At 41.3% G+C, this 22,502-nt stretch overlaps 1 protein-coding gene across 1 annotated transcript in view; it reads left to right on the forward strand.

Annotated features, from left to right (window-relative positions):
* Positions 1 to 7,786, forward strand: part of LOC147443120 (uncharacterized) — a 131,477-nt gene extending 123,691 nt beyond the window's left edge. The window contains exon 6 of the mRNA XM_086529049.1: positions 7,725 to 7,786. Within this exon, the coding sequence (XP_086385175.1) occupies positions 7,725 to 7,771 (47 nt within the window). The 3' untranslated portion in view covers positions 7,772 to 7,786. The remainder of the gene's footprint in view (positions 1 to 7,724) is intronic.
* The last annotated feature ends 14,716 nt before the right edge of the window (positions 7,787 to 22,502 follow it).

Here is a 22,502-nt window from a genome sequence, read left to right on the forward strand (position 1 = left end):
TAAAGCTTGGGAAGAGACAGTCTTCTTTTCTTCACACATGAGATTGTGTGGGTGTGTGTGTGATAATGCCTTGCAAAAATCAGCCCCCTCTCTCTCTTGGGCGAGCCCTCTTGCTATTTGCTCTTGCTCTACCCTCATTGGACCTCCCCAGGTCAAGCCAATGACTATTAAGCAGCATAAGTGATAGCCTTCTGACATGTGTGTCCCCCTTTCCCCTTTTGTGAGAGCTTTAGGTAATTTAATAATTCAACTAAACTCTCATTGGACCCCTTTGCCTCCTGGCCAATAGGAATCAGGCAAGCCATTGGGTTGCTGAATGCTCATTGGACCCCTTGAGAGACTGTCCAATAGTCTTCTAGAGGACTTAATTCTCATTGGTTTTTTAATTAAGTGTTTTTAAATTAATTAAACTAGATTTACTCTAGCCTAATTCTCATTGGTCCACCTCCAAGGCCATCCAATAGGAATTGGGTACACCTTGTGGGCATCTGGCCTAGGGAGCTGACATGTGTCCCTCATTCCCTTTGTGTAAAGGGAGCTTGTGTGTGTGTGTGTGTGTGTGTGTGTGTGTGTGGCTTTTTCTCTCATCCCCTACATGCAAGGCTCGCCCCCTCCCAAGTAGGGATTGCAAAGACTTTTTTGTACACACACAAAGCATCCAATTCCCTTAAGGTTGACCTTTGGACACAACCTTTGAATTTTGGAACCTTAGCATTTTGGAAGTCTTAATGGGCTGAACCTTAGGGTCTTTTTAGCCCATTGTTGCACATGGCTCTTTTCCAGATGGCCCCCCCTTTGGATCCCTATTTTCCCTCCTTTGGATCCCTACTGTGGCCTGTAAAGAATGAGGATGCAAGAGAGCTACACAAGACAAGCACAAAGCACACAGAGATGGAAAGCTTCTTCTTCTTCTTCACAGAAAAGAGAGTACAAAATGACTAAGTGCTAAAGCTGAAAAGTAGCACATATGTACATGCGGTCACTAAGTGTGAACTCGCTAGAAGCGTACTAGGCTGGCACTATAAGTGTAGTCCAGCTGTAGAATCACTGGCAGAGATCCTCCGTGTCGGTCACCTAACGCGCCAGTGAGTAAATGCCGTAAGCGGCCAAGACCCGTAGTGGATGCCAGCTCAAGGTGTAGAGCTCGACATCTCAACACTCCCCCTCGAGCTCTGCATGTCGCAGAGTCCAAGCATAGTCCGGAAACGTCGAAGCTTCTCAGCTCCGAGGGCCTTGGTAAAGATATCCGCTATCTGCTCCTCTGTGCTGACGTAGACCAAGTCGATGTCGCCCGCCAACACTCATTCTCGAACGTAGTGGTAATGGACCTCTATGTGTTTGGTCCTAGCATGGAACACTGGGTTCCTAGCCAACTGCATGCTGCTGAGGTTGTCACAATGAATGACAATCTGCTGGTCCACCTGCACTCCCAAGTCCTCAAGTAATGTGCGTAGCCAAGCTACCTCGCACGCCGCAACTGCTGCACCTCTGTACTCGGCCTCTGTGCTCGATAAAGCAACCGTAGGCTGCTTTTTGCTGCTCCAAGTAACAGCAGCACTCCCAAAAGAGAACATGAAGCCACTCGTAGATCTCCTATCAACAATGCTACCTGCCCAATCTGCATCTGTATACCCATACAATGCTAATGGTGCATCTGCTGCATAGAACAATGCGTAGTCAAGAGTCCCTTGCACATACCTAAGTGTGCGTCGTACTCCATCCAAATGTGGCTTCCTCGGAAGCTGCATGAACTGACTCTCCAAGCCTACTGTGTAGCTCAAGTCTGGCCTTGTGATAGTCAAGTAGATTAGACTACCCACCATCTTCCTGTACATATTGACATCCTCAACAACATCACCCTTCTCTGCACTCAGCTTTGCATTCACATCCAAGGGAATAGAAATCGGCTTACAATCAGCCATACCATACTTTGACAACATGTCCAAAGCATATTGTCTATGTGACAGCCATACACCCTCTGGAGTCCTGATCACCTCAATGCCAAGAAAGTAGCGCAACTCGCCCAAATCTTTCATTTCAAACTCCTGTTTGAGAAGACCCTTCACATGGTCAATCTCCATAGCATTGTCACCCACAATAATAAGGTCATCTACATATATGGTAATGACCACAATCCCCACATCACTCTCACGTACATAGAGTGAATGATCAGCATGAGCTCTCCTAAAACCAATACTGACAAGATACTTGGCAATCCTGTCATACCATGCTCTAGAGCCCTGCTTCAAACCATACAAAGATTTGAGAAGTCTGCATACATAATCTGGGTAACCTGGATCGACATAACCAGGTGGATGATCCATATACACTTCCTCTTGCAACTCACCATTCAAGAAGGCATTCTTTACATCCATTTGATGCATAATCCATCCTCTAGATGCAGCCACTGCTATGACAGCTCTCACAGTCGTCATCTTTGCCACTGGAGCAAAGGTCTCCTCATAGTCTATGCCATACGTCTGTGCATAACCCTTTGCGACCAGCCTTGCCTTGTGACGCTCAATGTTACCATCAGCCTTATGCTTAGTTTTATACACCCATTTACAGCCAATAGCTTTCTTGCCACTTGGCAATGGCACCAACTCCCATGTGTTGTTTGCTTCCAATGCAGCCATCTCTTCATTCATTGCATGATCCCAATGCACATTTCCAACTGCATCCTCAAAACATGTGGGCTCCACATCCTGTATCACCTTAGCCATGTAGGCTTGGTGATGCGCTAGATACCCATCATAAGTCAATTTCTGAACTGGATTTCTGACTCTACTAGATCTGCGCGGTCCTGGGTCACTCCTTTGCCCTCTAGCATCTTCTTGTACTTTCCTTACACCAGGTGTCCTGACAGCCGGAATTCCAAATTCCTCATCAAGACTTTGTTCAGAACCATCTGAATCCATGTCTACATGTGAAAAACCTGATGATGCATCAACCATAAAGGGAGGTTCATCAACCTTTTCCTTTCCTTTTCGTGATACATTCCCTGTACCTGTTGGTGGAGTAACCTGCGTACGTAGTCTACCATTCCATGGTTTCTCAACAGAGCCACGAGAAGAGGACTCTTGTGGTCCACTCAAAACCTGTGACTGTGGCCTCACATTTTGTACAACCACATCATCTTTTACATCAGCCCCAATAGTGCCATGTGCATTACTGTACCAGCTGCTCATCTCATCAAAGACTACATCTCTGCTCACTCGTAATTCTCGTGTAGTAGGATTGTAGCACCTGTACCCCTTTTGTTCAAGGGAATATCCCACAAGAATACATTTCTCTGCTTTAGGATCCAATTTCCTACGCAACTCATCTGGTACATGCACGTAAGCTATGCAGCCAAACACTTTCAAGTGTGCCAAATCAGGCTTTGTACCTGTAAACTTTTCCTCAGGTGTTACATCATGCACCGCAGCTGTAGGTGTTCTGTTCATAATGTACACAGCTGTATTTATGGCTTCAGCCCAGAAATGATGAGGCATATTCTTCTCATTCATCAATGCACGTGCAACCTCTGCAATGTGCCTGTTTTTCCTTTCTGCGACCCCATTCTGTTGTGGAGTATATCTGCATGTAAACTGCTTGCGTATACCATGCATTCGCAGAAAATCTGAAAAATCATTGGAGAAGTACTCTCGCCCTCCATCTGACCTCAATGTCTTGATTTGCATATCTGTCTCCTTCTCAATCATGACTTTGAAGTCTCGAAAGTGACCAAACACTTCACTTTTGTTACGCATGAAGTAGACCCATACTTTCCTTGTATGGTCATCAATGAAAGAGACATAATACCTGCAACCATGTATACTTGCAGTATTGGTTGGACCCCAAACATCTGTGTGAACCACCTCAAGTGGCTTTTTACATACATTGCGCTCATGTGGAAATGAGCCCTTTGACTGTTTTCCAAACTGGCATGCTGCACACACTTTATGCATACCATCCACCTTGAATTTGGGCAAACCTTTTACAATCTGTTTTGATTGCATGCTGCGCAAGCTCTGCTCATTGACGTGGCCAATGCGTTTGTGCCAAATGTCAATATCAGCCACAACACCTGTGCCCTGTGCAAATAATGCAGCTTTTACCTCAGGCATGTCTACATTCAGCGTAAACATTCTGCCCTCACATTTGCCCTCTGTGATCAGCTTACAACCATTCTGGAAATCTTCTACATAACAGCCATTTGGATTGAAGCGAACCTGCAAACCCTGCTCAACCATTCGTCCAACAGAAACAAGATTCTTTGTAATGTTTGGGACATGAAGTACATCTGCTAAGTACTTTGATTTGCCACTCTTTGTATTTAGAGGTATGTCCCCTACATGAGCAATGGGGTGAGCTGTGTCATCTCCTGTCTGCACATAGCTTGACACATCTGGTTTGCGCATATCTCTAAACCACTCTCCACGAGACGTAATGTGATTAGAGGCACCTGAATCCACATACCAAACATCATCTTGGGTGGAATTCTCTGCAGTCATTGTATTCATTACATGCTGCATAACAAACATGCGCTCATTTTTGCTGTCATCCGCATCTCTGCTAGTAGATGCATAGTTGCCATGTTCTCTCTTTCCACTTGCTTTTCCCTTTGGACAGTCACGTGACATGTGACCTCTTTCACCACAAGTCCAACATTCTCTGCTATCTGGAGTATGTTGCTGCCTGCTTGATCCTACACCACGACCTCTTTGACTCCCCCTGCCTTGAGACTGGTTTCCCCTGCCACCTGTATTGTTTTGATTTGATTGACCTTCCAGAAATTGGCCCCTGCAACCCCTTGGGCCTCGACCACGACCTCTACCTCTACCTCTGTTGGAGTTAGAATAGAAGGCCTGTTCAGAATTATTTCTGCCATGAGAAGAAGATGTGTCAAGGTTCTTCTCCTCAAGAATAAGCATAGAAATCAAATCCTGGAACACGGGGATGTCGTCTCTTGTATTCATGGAAGACCTAAAATGTACATACTCATCTCCTAGACCATCCAAGCATGCACGGACAATGTCATCGTCTTCCACTGAGACTTTAATAGATCCAAGAGCCTCAATGATACTCTTGATCTTCAAGGCATAATCATTGATTGAGAGGTTGTTCCTCTTAACCTGATTTAGCTCCGACTTTAGTTGAAGCTTCCTAGCCTTGGTGTTCACCTCGAACACTCTGCCTAAGTTTCTCCATGCAATGGCGGGGGTTTCAGCATCCTGTAGATAGCCCATCATGCCATCTGTGATGCTCATAGACAGCCAATACATCACTTTGCTCTGGCCTTGTTGCCACTCCCTCAAAGCTTTCCTTTGTTCTGCTGTAGCATTTGCCTTGGGAATCTCTGGTTCCTTTTCATTGTCTCCTTCTACATACTCCCAATAACCTTTTCCTTTTAGGAAATTTGTTATTCTGAACTTCCATGCAGGGTAGTTATTTTTCTCAAGCTTCTCAGTAACAATCTGACTGAAACTGTCAGACATCTTGAAGCACTAAGACAAAATAGCTGCAATCTGCAAAAAACTGCAAATCTGCTGAACCTGCTATCGTGGTACTTGTAACGCTTTCTACACTCAACGAGTGTCCACAATCAAACGTATATACAACCACTGTACTTGTACAGTAAATCTCTATATACTGCACTTTGGAGACCTGTTCAGAAACTTGTGCGAAAAACCCCTAAAACTTCGGCATCTGGTCGTGGATTGCGAACGAAGGGATTGTGATGCTCTTGCTCTCTTAGCCTCTCTTGCCTGCACCAGGCTCTGATACCATGTAAAGAATGAGGATGCAAGAGAGCTACACAAGACAAGCACAAAGCACACAGAGATGGAAAGCTTCTTCTTCTTCTTCACAGAAAAGAGAGTACAAAATGACTAAGTGCTAAAGCTGAAAAGTAGCACATATGTACATGCGGTCACTAAGTGTGAACTCGCTAGAAGCGTACTAGGCTGGCACTATAAGTGTAGTCCAGCTGTAGAATCACCGGCAGAGATCCTCCGTGTCGGTCACCTAACGCGCCAGTGAGTAAATGCCGTAAGCGGCCAAGACCCGTAGTGGATGCCAGCTCAAGGTGTAGAGCTCGACATCTCAACATGGCCGGTCTGCTAGCTTAACCAATATTCTAGCTTTTTCTCCCCTGGTACTTCCCCATACTAAATGATCAGTTTAACATGAGAAAATCATTTAGGAGAATTAGATATTGATTATTATGACACCCTTTCTCTTTCTTTCTTCTTTTTTTTCTCCTCTCTCTCTCTCTCTCTCTCTCTCTCTCTTCCCCTGTCTCAGTACTAGACGGCACTGCTATATTCGTCGTATTCCTTGATGATGGGCCCACCATACTGTGCTGGAGGAATGTGGCCACTTGCTCCAAACACTATAAAGGTGAGCCGCCATGCTCACTTAGTATTGGTACTGTATGCTTATGTGGTGTGTATGTGTGCCTTTGAGAGTTGTTATCTGTGCATTGGGATTGGGAGGGTGTTACCTGCAAGTGGTGTTGTGTTAAATCTGTTGGATCTATGGAAAAAGGCAAAGATAAGCAGGGTATTGTGGAGCTGGCTACTCTGTCTCAATCTCAGGTGACCTATGGCATTGATATGTACTTTTGTCCGAACTATTTGGTTGTGATATGGTTCACTTGTTGTTATAGTCGGCATGCATATGCCATATTATACATGAATGGCAACTTCCACTATATCACTTACTACGGGGAGGTTTTTTTGCACCTTACGGGTTGAGGAAAGGCTTTTAGTTTTTTAATAACTTATCATTGGCATATATATGAGCATCCTTCTGTTTGCGCTGTGAGATTCCGTTTGAGGTTAATGAGTATGGACAATAAATAGCTATGGGCTTTTTCATTTGCATAGTTTAAGATTACTTTAAATGGTGGTATCCTCTTACAAACACAAGATAAATGTTTCCCGAAGTTAATGTTTTTTGCTAAAATATAATGACAAAAGCTCTTGCAAATGGCCCTATATGATAGGATTGACTGAGGGTTTAACATAGGACCTGGTATACTTTGTTATGACTAGCATGGCTAGTATGATACTGATGCTGTGCCTTTGAGTTGGTTATCGAGCTTACCATTACCACTCTATATCATTCTATAGTGATCTAATGTTATGGATTTAGAACTTTAACATCTGATCTCTTAGCCATATATGATCAGTCTAATAACCAATGTTAAAGTTTATAAACTCGTTACCAACCCCGCAAGCACACATCAGTCTAATAACCAATGTTAAAGTTTACCATTCTTGCTCAGATATGATCTATGCAGACGTAGCGGTAGTATATTGATCCTTTGTAAAAGTGCTCAACTTGGACGAATATGGTTATTGATGTTGTGAATAGGGCTATGACTGATTGTGGCCGAGTATGGTAAGATAATGGTTATGAAAGGTTGTGGATTATGGTAAATATGCTTGTAAATGGGCTCCTCATAAAGCTGTAAATGGTTGTTTATTGGATCAAAGTTATGGACCATGGAGTCTCTCCCGACGACCTGGACATCGGTGTTTTGGATCATAGTTATGGACCGTGGTGTTCCTTGTAAAGGAAAGCATCACTGATTATATGAGTAACTTCACATTTCTTATTAATTATCTTTGAAAACATTTTTAGTTGGGTGACATCTATAACATGTGGGATACGCATGCATCACCTGCATACGGTGCCAATACTAACTAAAAGCTCTGTTGTTTCCATGGGTGCAGGTGAGGGTTACCTTCTCAACTATGGTTTTCAAAGCTCCTTGGAGTGAAGATGGTGGATTAATACATGTTCAAGCTCTTACTCTATTATACTTATGTATAAAGTCCGTTCTGTACCATGAATGGGAATTATACCACCTTTTCACTGATGTAGTTTCTAGTGTCTTTTGAATTTGAAAGAATCCTTTGGTGTTTATGTTATATTGTTATTTGAACACACACACACACACACACACCCCCCCCCCCCCCCCCCCCTAGCACCAAGGGTAGTAGAGACACTATTCAAAGACCTAGTTACTATATTATATCCCTGAGTGTTCGTCCTTGGTAAGTTGTTCCTATGACTGATGCCTATGGGATGGGGTTTTCTTCACGTGACCCTTATAGGGTCTCCTGGTCGGTTGAAGTTTGAAGAAGCTACCAGCTCTTAATATTAGTATTTTATGTCAATTATTAACACAAGTTTTTTTGACAATGCAGAGTTGAGCACTATCTCAAGGGTTAGACATTCCTATTGAACCTCTTTCTAAAGAATCACTTTAAGTACTCAAATGCATTCATGATCCTTTGGCATCAGAACTAATAGCAGGAGCTTCTATTGATCTAGCCAATTCCTTGGTTCAAACCATGTCGTTTGATAAGTGTGTCCATACCCTCACACAGCCTGTCAATAACTCTAAGGAAGGGGCTGCAGATCTCTCCAAATTCATAGGGAACATCCCTTGCATGACACTTGCTCATAAAGAAGAGTTAGCTAAATTCTCTTCTGAAGGTGTTGATTGACCAATTACTTACGCAAATTATGTGGTCTTTCACCTGGGTTTGTTTCGGCTCCATCTATTCCGGTTCAAATTGTATCGAACAGTTTATTTTGCAGGGACCCCTTGGCCCTAGATGCTGTCAAAGCTTGTCAAAAAGAGATGTGCTCTCCTAATGAAACCTCTCTAATGGAAATGGTATCTAAAGTCTCCCGAGTTTTTCCATTCTTGCCTTCTAAACAAGTTGAAATCGAGTCTCTTGGTGTGGACCATCGCCTTTGGGCCCTGCCCAACAAAGGGTTTTTAGCTCCCATATCTATCGAGACCTGGGTTTTTCTAGCCAACCTTCCGGCTACTTCAATAGAAGAAGCATGACTCAAAGTGTTAAAAAGGTGTCCAATCTCTTGATAAAGGTGACCTTATTAAAGATCCCTATACTATGCGGTTTCTTGATTCAAAGAAATGTGGCTCAAATACTGGTTTATATGTACATACAATGGGATTGATGGAGTTCTCCAAAAGTAACACTTAGTACTACACTGAGTCAAGCCTTATGTCAAATGTGCTTGTCCGTTTCTTGACTCTAAGGCTTCATGTGAATCAAGCATTATTTGGTTTGATCATGCTATATGGTATGCCCTCAACAACTTGGATCTCATGTTCCCTGACACTCCTTCAGCTCACTTCCTCTCCCTGTTCTGGAGTTGGCTTGGAGGATAGGCCAAAGAACTTGGGCTAGATCAAATGGCGTTTATTCAATTCCATTCCCTTATGCTCTCTCTTCTCAATGAACTAGTTGCAGAAAAACCTGGGCTTCTTTTGACTACTTATGGAAACTATATTGGTATTAAAACTCTCCTAGGATTGCTAAAACCTAACACAAATGCTGAGGATTCATCTACTCTTAAAAGACACAACTCTCTTTTATCACCCACTTCCTCGTACACATCCTTTTTCACTCTAGCATCTTCTTCTGCTGAGTCATATGGAGGGATAGGGAAAGCGAGAAGCTTGATTAGAGGGAGAGGAAGAGGATATCCTGTCAAACACTTATTAGATTTGTGAATGCAGGTACTATGTAATGAGGTTGGCAGAATGCTTCTCATCTCTCAAGAGGAAAGTGGGCATGGAGGTTTGTTCATTGTGTCTTTGCAAACAAAATTTTAAAATTCTTTTCACCTCATTTTATAGTTAACCAATTCTTTCTCACTACATTTAGTAATTTGGATCTACTCAGCCAAGTGAGAATTGGGTGGAGATTTATAGGTTCCATACGACAAGTGGTATACTCTAATGAGTTTCTTAGGAAAGGAAAACCCTTGTCATGTGACTGTTACTTGTGGAATGAGTTTATAGTGGAAATTGGCAATGTTGGAAGGCATGTTTGTACTACGAATCTTTCTATTATTGAGAATAGCTATGTGAGAAGCCTCCTGTTTAAAGTCCTCAATCACATACCTCCTCACCCACTTAATCCTCATATTTCTCTAAAAGCACTTTCTGAATGTTTGGCTGACTTGGTCAGTAAACTCCAATTGGAGTTAGAAATTCGACAAGAATGGAAAAAAACGCTGGTGGAAGTCTTTTCCAGTCTAGTCTCACAACTCCCACATGAGTGGATACTCACTGAGTCGACGTGGCTCACTGCTGAACTTTCCTCAGCCTTTCGCAAGATTAAGTCAAAATGGTTCATTGTGGGTCTAGATAAAGCATCGAACACAACAAATGTCATCTGCAAAAATCTTGCCTTTTAAACAGCTGGAAACCGACTCAGAGGAAATGAGTTATGGTACATTACAAAAGACCTAGATATTATTATCCAAAAAAACATGTAAAAGTATGCCTGAGATAGGATTTCAGGAAGAAACTACCAAGCTTCCCATTTTGTTTCCAACATTTAAAAGTCATAAAGGCAAATTTCAATGGATGTTAGATGCCTCCAATTGCCTTTTTTCCAAGATTACGAAAAGTGTCATGGTAGGACTTAATTTGATTAGTGAAAAACTCAAAAATATATGCGCTATTTGTTACCATATACATGTGGTAGTGATGTGTGTGAACACACTAGGACTGTCGGGGCATTTTTTCCCTCTGTAGGAGGTTTTTTCCCCCGTGCATTGTATATACACCCATCACTCTAGGGCTATCCATCTTTCCATTGCACACTAAGTTAAACACTCTCTATTGTGTGCCTTGAGCTTCCTTCATCTTCTCCAAGCTGTGTGTGTTTCTCTGCAACCCTAATTCCAACAATTGGTATCAGAGCAGGTCACGTCCTCTTAGTCGCCTGCTGCTCCAGCACACGCTTGCTCACTTTCTTCTATTTCAGTGAGCTTTGGCGAGCGTTCGCAGGTCGACAAAAATTTGGGGCAAGCTTGCACAGCTTGGTTTGCTCAGAATTTTGATTTGGGCTCATTTCGGCCTCCGTTTCCACTACAGGCAGTACTGCACAGGCTATTTCGTCATTTTGTGAAGAATTTCTATCAGAGCTGTTTTCTGCATAACAGGTGCCTTATAGTCTTCTACGGTTTGTGCTATATAGCACAGGTTGTTCCCGCTCCGTTTCTCCTATTTTCGGGCAGTTTTCACATCAAGTGCAACATTTACCATGGCTGACAACAACAACACAGATATGTTCAAGATGTTTGCTGCTGAGGACAGGTTGGATGGGGACAACTAACCTATGTGGGCTTATATGATGCAACATGTTCTTGTGTCAAAGGGTGTATGGAACATTGTGCAGGGCATTGATGTACGTCCTGGTTAGTAGGATGTAGGCGATGTTGTGGATGTTGCAGGTCTTGCTGCAAGGATTGCAGCTGTTAGAGTTGTTTTGCCTACGACAGAACAAGCTCGTTGGGATGTTAAGGATGCGCAGGCTCATGCATTGATTGCGTTGTCTGTGAAGCGCACCATTGTTCCTCACATTAGTTCAGCAAAATCTGCAAAACAGGCTTGGGATATTCTAGTAGGTCTTTATGCAAGCCACAATGAGGCTAAAATTGCTTTGCTGCGTAAAGAGCTGGAGTCGAAGATTATGCATGAGGAAGATGATATGGACACTTTCCTTGCTAGTGTCAAGGATATCAATGAGAAACTTATTTATGCAGGTGGAGTTATTTCAGACAGTTCCCTTGTGCAGACAATTCTTGATGCTTACCAGATTCTTACCAGACTTTTGCTAGTACTTGGAGACTTATGACCCAAGGAAATCCAGAAGTTGTCAAGTTTGATGCATTATGCACATTGTTGTTGCAAGAGTCACTCTCCAGAAAAAACAGGACTAGACAGCGTGTAGTTGAACAGGCTTTTATTGCTTCTCAAAGAAAGGGTGGTAACAGCAATGCAGCCACTTCTAATGGTTCTGCTGCGAGTGGCAAAATTATGTTCCTAATGCTTCTGGTGGCAGAAATTCGTCTGGAAATTCTGGTGATAAGGGCAAAAATAAGATGTGTTGCCATTATTGTAAAGCCAATGATCACTTGATCAAGTCGTGTCCTAAGTTGAAGGCCAAAGAGTCTAAGAAGAAAGAGGGTGGTTCCACTGCAAATGCTGGTTCCACTACAAATGCAGCCATTGTTGAGCCTTCTATGAAAGGAGACTGTGTTGCTGATGTTGATGCAGAATGGGCTTTTAGCGCAGAGTGCACTTACAATCCTGCTGTCCATGATGCATGCTTGTCAGTTGCTACAGATTCACATGTGTGGTATTTCGACAGTGGTGCTACAAAGCACATTACCTCACATCGTGAATTGTTTACCTCTCTTGAGTCAGTCCCTCATGGGAATTCAGTCACTTGTGCCAACAATGCCTCTTATCCAGTACAGGGAGTTGGAAAGATTGTGCTCACTGCTGCTAATGGCAGTTCCTTCACACTTGTTGATGCACTTTATGTACCTGGGATCAAGAACAATCTCTTGTCTGTATCCGCACTTGCTAGACTTGGACTTGTAGTCAAATTTGTGGATGAGAGATGTACTGTTCATGATCTCAATTTTGGTGATGAAATTGTTGCATCTGGTCTTTTGTGCCGTGGGTTGTATAAGCTCACTTTGTATGACAAGTGTGGACAAAATTTTGCAAATGTTGTTGCAGATTCAAGGGCTATTTTAGATGCAAAAATCTGGCATGCACGTTTTGGTCATCTGAATTTTGCCAGTTTGCTGCGTTTGCAGAAATCTGATATGGTTTCTTCTTTTCCGCCTCTTGAAGCACCTGTCAAACATGTTTGTGAAGACTGTATTTTGGGTAAGATGCAGCGTTCTAAATTTCCAAAGGATGGTTCAGTTCGGGCCACATGTAGGTTGCAGCTTGTGCATAGTGATGTTTGTGGGCCCATGCAAACTCCGTCCTTGGGCAATTACCTGTACTTTGTGACTTTCATTGAAGATTACTCCAGGCATGCATGGGTATTGCCGCTTAAAGCAAAGTCCGAAGTTTTTATGTGCTTCAAACTATTTCTGGCTATGGCTGAAAATGTCTCGAAATGTTCTATGGGCACCCTCCGTTCCGATCGAGGGGGGGAGTATATGTCTCATGGATTTAATGCATTTCTGGCTAGTCGTGGGATAAAACACCAATGTACAGTGCCTTATACACCTCAGAAAAATGGTGTTGCAGAGAGGAAAAACAGGTCACTGACGGAAATGGCACAATGTATGGTCAAAAGTCAAGCTTTGCCGCATTCTTTTTGGCTTGTGGCCATCATGTGTGCCACTTATGTACTTAACAGGTGTCCTACGAAAGCTTTGCAGTCTATTACTCCATATGAAGCATGGCATGATAGAAAGCCTTCTATTGAGCACATGCGTGTTTTTGGTTGTTTGGCATATGCTTTTGTGCCACAAGTGCAACGCAAAAAATTGGATGATAAGGCTGTCAAATGTATTTTTGTTGGTTATAGTGCCGAAAGAAAAGGTTACAGGTTGTATCATCTGCAAACAAAACGTATTCTGGTTTCTCGGGATGTAGTGTTTGTGGAAGATTCTGTTCAGCCCTTGCTGTCATGTACTAGAGACAGTAATGTAAGATCACAGGACATTTATGACACTTTGTTGCCTCGTTTCAGTGGTGGAAATAAGAATGTAAGTTCCAATGAGGCAAATGTACAGCCTATGGGGGTTTCTGAAAATGTTTTAGATCAGCCTATTACTGATGCAGATGTACATGATGTACTTGATGAGGAAAGCGCTGAAAATGAGTAGGCTAGAGGTATGCCAAAATGGCTGGTGCACACTTTGCATGATAGTAAATTGGATGCACCTTTGTCTAGTCGTACTCGTTCAGGCTCTCATGCATCTTATGCATCAGATTGTTATTCTTTGGCTGTGTCCAGTTTACATGATGTTGAGGAGCCTCTGTCTTTTGATGAAGCACAGAATTCAGAAAATTGGATGGCTGCCATGCAATCAGAATATGATGCACTTATAGAAAATGACACATGGACTTTATGTGATTTGCCTCCTGGAAAAAAGGCCATTGGTACGAAGTGGGTTTACAAGTTGAAACGCAAGCCGGATGGTGAGATCAATCGCCATAAGTCTCGACTTGTTGCAAAGGGTTATGCAGAGCAAAAAGGCATAGATTATGAAGAGACTTTTGCTCCCACTTGTCGTATGACTACTGTGCGTTTTCTATGTGCATTGGCAGCTCATTTTGGTTGGGATGTACATCAATCAGACATTATTACTGCTTTCTTGAATGGTGACATATTTGAGGAAGTTTATGTAACGCAGCCTCGCGGTTTTGTCATAAAAGGACAAGAGGACAAAGTGTGCAAATGTAACAAGGCTTTGTATGGGTTGAAGCAATCTCCTCGTGCTTGGTATGAGAAAGCTGACACTCATTTGGTCAAACAAGGCTTTCGTAACAGTCCAACAGAAAGCACATTGTATGTAAAGTGTGAGGGTGATGTATTTCTCATCGTGGTTCTTTATGTTGATGATTTGCTGATCACTGGACCAAATGAGGGACATATTGTTGAATTTAAGGCTGATTTGAATGCTACTTTCAAGATGAAAGATTTGGGGCTGTTGCATCATTATTTGGGTATACAATTTAAGCAGTGTGATGGTGGTATTGCCTTGTGTCAGAAAAGTTACATAGAGACATTGCTATGTAGGTTTGGACTTGAGGATTGCAAACCTATTGCCACTCCCATGGAAACAGGTTTGAACTTGAGTCTACATGATGCTGGTGATCCTACTGATGTCACTCATTACCAAACTGCTGTTGGCTGCCTCATTTATGTATGCAACACGAGGCCGGATAATCAATTTGCAGTCTCACAGGTCAGCAAATTTATGCATAGCCCAGGGTCGAAGCATTGGCAGGCTGTCAAGAGGATTTTCCGCTACCTTAGTGGCACTTTACATCTTGGCTTGTTTTATCCCAAGGGGGGATCATTGCCGCCAGACTTACATGCTTTTTCAGACTCAGATTGGGCCGGTTGTTTGACACGAGAGTGTCCACAAGTGATTTTTGTTTCATGCTTGGCAGTTCATGTATATCATGGTTGAGCAAGAAGCAACCTACCGTAACCACTTCGAGTTGTGAGGCTGAGTACAGGGCAGTCTTCACAGCTATGGTTGAGTGTGTATGGCTCAGACGCCTTATGGCTGATTTGGGTGTTGGACAGGACACTGCCAACACTATCTACACTTACAGTCAGAGTGCATTGGCAGTTGCGAGGAACCCAGTTTTTGATGCTCGCACAAAGCACATTGAGGTGAATTACCACTATGTTAGGGAGAGGCTCTCAGCAGGAGAGATCAGCTTGGCTTATGTGCCAACACAAGTCAACCTTGCAGATCTTTTCACAAAGGCATTGTCTCGTGAGAAGCTTGAAGGTTTCCGCAAAGCTTTGGGCTTACTCCCCTTTGTGGACTGATCCTGTCCTCAGGGCATGGCACTTCCCTTTACTCATGTGCCAGCTCTTGTTCACCGCATCACTCCAGGGGGGATTTGTTACCATATACATGTGGTAGTGATGTGTGTGAACACACTAGGACCGCCGGGGCATTTTTTCCCTCTTTAGGAGGTTTTTTCCCCCGTGCATTGTATATACGCCCATCACTCTAGGGCTATCCATCTTTCCATTGCACACTAAGTTAAACACTCTCTATTGTGTGCCATGAGCTTCCATCGTCTTCTCCAAGCTGTGTGTGTTTCTCTGCAACCCTAATTCCAACACTATTAAAAGAAGGCGCTTCTCACAAGTAGACATTCAACCTTCTGGATTGTTGGCAACTCATATGATGTCATCTTAATCCTACCATCTGCCATTTATAGTGTATATACAACATATATTACCCAATGCTATGAAAATATTCCTGTAGTTGGTGAATATGGTCTTATAAATGTGTTAATTTGTCTCATAGACACGGCCTTCTCTAATAAAGCAAGAGATGGATTCTCTGGCATCTCCTTTGTTAAGACAACGAGATGGGTGAAGAAAGTGAGCAATGCCCCACCTCTTCACATGAATAGTAGTCAACTTAAAAAAATCATTCATTGGGTTCTGAACCACTCCTATGTTGTACTGGGAAATAACTGCTTTCGTCAAACAAGTGGCATTCCTATGGAATCCTCTTGTTCCCTCGCTATGTTTAACCTTTATTTACTATATTTTGAATATAAATGGATTATTAGGCAAACTTCCCAAGCAGAAGGACACTCTATGCTTATAAAATGTAATCACACCTGTAGATTTATGGATGACATATTGAGTACTAATAATCCCAACTTTTCCCATCAGGTGTTGGATATCTATCCTGCTTGCTTAGCAATTCAACCCACCTTTTTAGAACAAGATACAATCAATGGTATTACTTTCACTAAGCGTACTAATTGTCTGTCCATTGAATTGATTATTGAAAATTTCTTTGTTGGTAACTTTTCGACTATATTTTTTTGGAAATGGGATCACCTTAGGCTTTTTGCTGCTAAGTTTGTATTAAAAAAGAGCACTAGACCATTCAAAATGGCTTTACATACTTGTCTAGGTATTCTTCACTTAATTATCTACCCTTCCTCTAATCTATTTGCAACCCTTGAAGAAATCGGGGTACTTATTAGAAAATTTCAAGCTAAAGGCTTCCAAAAACGACTTTTGATTTCCACCATAATGGAGGCTTTGACTAAAAAAGAATGGCCTGGGGTCAAGTTTGATGTTGCGTTACTTAGTCTTTTACCCCATATCTAATGGTCATACTAGACTCATTAGTTATGGTGCCTAGGTAAGGGTGGGTGCACGCACGCACGCGCACGCGCACACTCACACAGACACACACACACACACACACTGCTAGGATAAAGTGTCAAAATCACTATACTGATACTGGTACTACTTGTGTACTGGTACTAGAGCTGGTACTGGTATTGATGATACCTATGTACTAGTACTGGTACGAGTAGTGATTATATTAGATTGACACTGATACTACTTATGTACTGATAATGGTGTTACTTACGTACTAGTACTGCACCAAACAGGTACTGGTACTTTACTGAAGCAAAATGGATCTACACTGGTAGTTGTACTTTATTGCACTAAAATGATACTACTTATGAACCGATGCTACTTATGTACTGATACTGGGTTTACTTGTGTCCTGGTGCTATTCTGTATTAATATTGGTACTTTATTATACTTTACTGCGTTGAACTGATAGTGTTGTGTGGTATACTGGTCAGGGGACTGATACTTTTTACGAATTTTACTAGTATGGGGCTTCTTGTGAGCATGGTACTGGTGCTAACAGTGTACTGGTACAGTATTATTACTCAACTATTGCGTCTTTGGTTCTAGGAAACTCATTAAATGCATTGAATGTCTGGATGGTTATGATGACGGTGGCAAAATATTGTTATGGTCAGAATGGGTTGTGAATTATAAAGTCAGAATGGATTGTGAATTATAATAATTTTGGTAAAAGCTGCTCATATAGGAGTATGTGGTTGCGAATGACATTGTGGACATGGTAATTGTGGCGCATCCCTTGTTTGTACACTTTCTACTTCGACTAATTGGTTTTTGGGATCAGTCATTAATGATGTTTTGCTAATTGTGTATTGGCACTGAATTAGTACTGGTACAATACGTTTGTGTACTATAATATACTAGACTAAAGCTACTTGGGTACAGGTACTATAGACACTGCTGTACTAGTGTTGAACTGGTAATGGTAGTGGTACTGTAATATACACAATTAGTACTGGTACATGTACTAATACTTTATTGTAATGAACTGATACTGCTGCCAGGCTTGTGTGATATATTGGTCCTAGGACTGGACTGTTTGTGTACAATAGTATACTGAACTGATACTACGGCTACTTATGAGACTGGTACTGGTGCTAATTATGTGCTAGTAATGAACAGGTTATGGTACTTAGACTGTTTGTCTACTATAAAAGACTAGACCGGTGCTATTTTGTGTACTCGTACTAGTGCCACTTCTGTATTAGTACTGAACTGATACTGGTATTGGTACTGGTTTATACTGAACTGATACTGATGCTACTTGGGTACTGGGGATATTGGTGCTGGTGTAAAAAAATGGGTGGACCTGTTGCCTGACTAGGATAGTATGAGGATAGTGTGTAGATGTCCTTGCCCTAGGTAGTCCTTGGTGTCTTATAGTAACTAGTGCTGTTTGGGTATAGTATTATACTGGACAGGTACTGGTGCTACTAGTAAAACTTGTACTGGTATTGTATTGCACTAAACTTTAACACGCACGCACGCATGCACACACACACACACACACACACTTTGCTAAGGATAGTGTGTTAATTTATCTATATTGACATTGGTGCTACTAATACTGGAGCCAGGTATGGTACTGATGCTACTTGTGGATTGGTCCTGATACTGGTAATATATAATACTAGACTGATACTAGTGTTACATATGTATCGGTGCTGATGCTATGTGTGTATATACTGTACTGACACTGGAATTGGATTGTACTGAACTAGTACAACTTCTACTAGTGTGATGTATTAGTACTGTAACTGGTGAGGTTCTATACTGGACTGGTACTGGTGCTTCTTATACTGGTTCTAGTAATGTATGTATACTATAATATATTGGACTAGTGCTACTTGTGTATTGGTACTGGTCCTACTTGTGGACTGTTACTACACTAGTCCGGTATTGGTGATACTCGAACTGGTGAAAAAATAGGTTGACCCCTTACCCGGCTAAGATAGGGTAAGGAGTGTATGGACATTATGAACTGGTACTATATTGTATTGGTATTGGTATGGTATTATACACGACTAGGAGTGTTTCTACTTATGTGATATACTGGTACTGGAATCGGTACTGATTGTGTATAGTATTATACTAGACTGATACAAGTGCTACTTGTAATACTTGTACTGATACTACTTGCATATTGGTATTACACTAGTATTGGTACTAGTATGGTTTGTGCTCTTTAATATTTGGACTGGTGCTATTTATGTACTGGTATACTGGAACTGGTTTAAATTTTGGTGGTCTTTTTGCCCTACTACAAAAATTTAAGGTTATTTTGTTAAATTCCTTGAACATTATTTACTAGGGCTAATTGACCTAGGTAATCCTGGGTGAAATATAGTAGGTAATACGGTAGCTGAGAATTTGGAGGTGTCTTAAAGGACACTTAATTGACGCATTAAATACCACCACACACACACACACACACACACACACACACACACACACACACACACACACACACACACACACACACACACACACACACACACACACGTTCATTTGTTGGATTCCCTGGCTCTATAATCCCTGTCATTTTTCTGCTTATCTTCATGGTGGCTCCATCCTAACAAGTGCGCACTATAGCACCCCCTAAGGTTTATCTCATTCTCTCTTCTTTCTCCTTTTTTTTTCTCCTCTCTCTCTCTCTCTCTCTCTCTCTCTCTCTCTCTCTCTCTCTTCCCCAGTCTCTGTACTAGAAGGCGATGTTGTATTCGTGGTAGTCCTTGATGATGGGCCCACCATACTGCACTGGAGGAATGTGGAAACTTGCTCCAAATACTATAAAGGTGAGCTCCCATGCTCACTTCGTATTGGTACTGTATGCTTCTGTGGTGTGTATGTGTGTGCTTGAGAGTTGTTATCTGTACATTGGGATTGGGAGGGTGTTACCTACAAGTGGTGCTGTGTTAAAGTTGTCGTCTCTATGGCAAAAGGCAAAGATAAGCAGGCTATTGTGGAGCTGGCTACTCCGACTCAATCTCAGGTGACCTATGGCATTGATATGAACTTTTGTCAGAACTATTTGGTTGTGATATGGTTCCATTGTTGTTATAGTCGGCATGCATATGCCAGATTATACATGAATGGCAACTTCCACTGTATCACTTACTATGGGGAGGTTTTTTTGCACCTTACGGGTTGAGGAAAGGCTTTCATTTTTTGATTAACTTGCATTGGCATATATATGTGCATCCTTCTATTTGAGCAGTGAAATTTCGTTGAGGTTAATGAGTATGGGCAATAAATAGCTACGGGCTCTTTCATTTGCATAGATTTAGAATACTTTAAATGGTGGTATCCTCTTACAAACACAAGATAAATGTTTCCCGAAGTTAATGTTTTTTGCTAAAATATAATGACAAAAGCTCTTGCGAATGGCCCTATATGACAGGATTGACTGAGGAGTTAACATACGACCTGGTATACTCTGTTATGGTTGGTGTGGCTGGTATGATACTGATGCTGTGCCTTTGAGTTGGTTATCAAGCCTACCATTACCACTCGGTTTCATTCTATAATGATCTAATGTTATGGATTTAGAACTTTAACATACGATCTCTTAGCCATGACTGGGTGATGTGTATAGGGTTATGGTTGATTGTGGGCACAATGTTTATTAGACTGATGTGTGCTTGTGGGGTTGGTAGCGAGCTTACCATTCTTGCTCATACATGATCTATGCCGTCGTAGTGGTAGTATATTAATTTTTTGTAAAAGTGCTCAACTTGGCCGAATATGGTTATTAATGTTGTGAATAGGGTTATGATTGATTGTGGACGAGTATGGTAAGATAATGGTTATGAAAGGTTATGGCTTATGGTAAATACGGTTGGCTCCTCATAAAGCTATAAATGGTTGTTTATTGGATCAAAGTTATGGAACATGGAGTCTCTTGCGAGGACCTGGACATCGGTGTTCTGGATCACAGTTATGGACCATAGCGTTCCTTGTAAAGGAAACCATCACTGATTATATGAGTAGCTTCACATTTCTTATTAATTATCTTTGAATTTTTTTAAAGTTGGGTGACATCTATAACATGCGGGATACCCATGCATCACCTGCATACGGTGCCAATACGAACTGAAAGTTGTGTTGTTTCCATGGGTGTAGGTGAGGGTTACCTTCTCAACTATGAAAAGTTCCTTGGATTGAAGATGGTGGATTAATACATCTTCAAGCTCTTACTCTATTGTACTTATGTATAAAGTCCATTATGTACCATGAATGGGAATTATACCACCTTGTCACTGACATAGTCTCTAGTGTCTTTTATAATTTGAAAGAATTCTTTGGTGTTTATGTTATATTGTTATTTAAACACTCACACACACTCACACACACATACTAACTACAACGGCGTTTTGCCTGCAATATGGATCAGAATTGGCTTTTCTCTCTCTCTCTCTCTCTCTCTCTATATATATATATATATATATATATAGATATAAATATATAAAATATATATATATCGTTCTCCCTTTTCTCACTCAATGTAGCCTATTTAAAGGTTCATTAGTTTGCATCTTTTACACACATTGCCTTGCACACGGTCCCAGTTCGTTATTTTTCTACAGGAAGTAATCCGACGAGTTGTCTTCTACATCTTTTTTCCCCTTCTTGGGCTCACATTAACCTTAATTGCTTAAGGTCATTCTATTATTTAGGACCATATACCAATTATTAAGCCGAGTTCACTACTAAGGCATATAAGCAGTGCAAGTCAGAGGAATACACGATCTTAGCTTCATCATTCAAACAAGGTTTTCAATACAACCAATCTCATGGAAGATAAGCTTATGGATTTGGAAAGGAGGGCTCATACTCCTCATCTTAGGTGGACCAATCACTCTTTTTTACATAATTATGAGTACTCTTCCTAGGGAACTATTGAATTCTTTACCAAAGTATACTGTTGGGATGTCCTACAACTTGGGTAAACTATGTTCAGGATATGAAAAGTAAATGCTTGTTTACTTTAATCTATAAATATATATTGAAAGAACCATTGAATTTTCATCATGTTCACGGGCTTTACATTTTGGTTTTTTAAGCACTTAACTCGGGTACATAACTGTTAGCATTTAAATTCGCCTTTTAAATGATAGTTACCCCAATTTAATTCCTCTAAAAGTTAGAGGGCTTATGGAAATTTCTATGCTAATAAACCTTCATAGATTGCTATTTTTATTGCGTATCTAATGGAAGGCTACTCGCTCTTCTCTAAACTCTGTTATGATCAAAGAAAAAATATGCATTAGCTTTCCTAGCTCAATATTATGTGTTAAAATCCTGTCAAGGCTATTATACTTTGCTGCCATAAAACATACTTAGCAATTCTTCTTATTGTTGAGCAAAATTGAATGTAGGAATAAAAGGGACATGGATGAGAACTATCGGGTCTGTCCTGTACCTGCATTCCATGGCTCAACAAAAATACTATTATTTTTTTGTTTGCATGATGGCTGCAGCTAAGGATTCCAACTTCTTTTATTTCCGAATTCAAGAGCTGTTCAATGATTCTTTGCAGAAAAAACTTACTCTTCTATTAATTCATTGGTTACTTCTTAGATGTAATAAAACACCAAAATTCTATTTCAAACATACGTTTAAAACCTTTTTTTTTAAATGTATGTACTCACTTCTATTCATCTTTGTCTTTTCTCTTTTTGAATTTGTTGGTTCAAATTGTGAATAAAGTAAATAGATTAATACTCCAAAACACGCGCACACACGCACACACACACACACCTT

This window comes from Adiantum capillus-veneris, chromosome 14 (assembly GCF_014529385.1).
Source record: "Adiantum capillus-veneris isolate H3 chromosome 14, ASM1452938v2, whole genome shotgun sequence".
NCBI lineage: Eukaryota > Viridiplantae > Streptophyta > Polypodiopsida > Polypodiales > Pteridaceae > Adiantum > Adiantum capillus-veneris.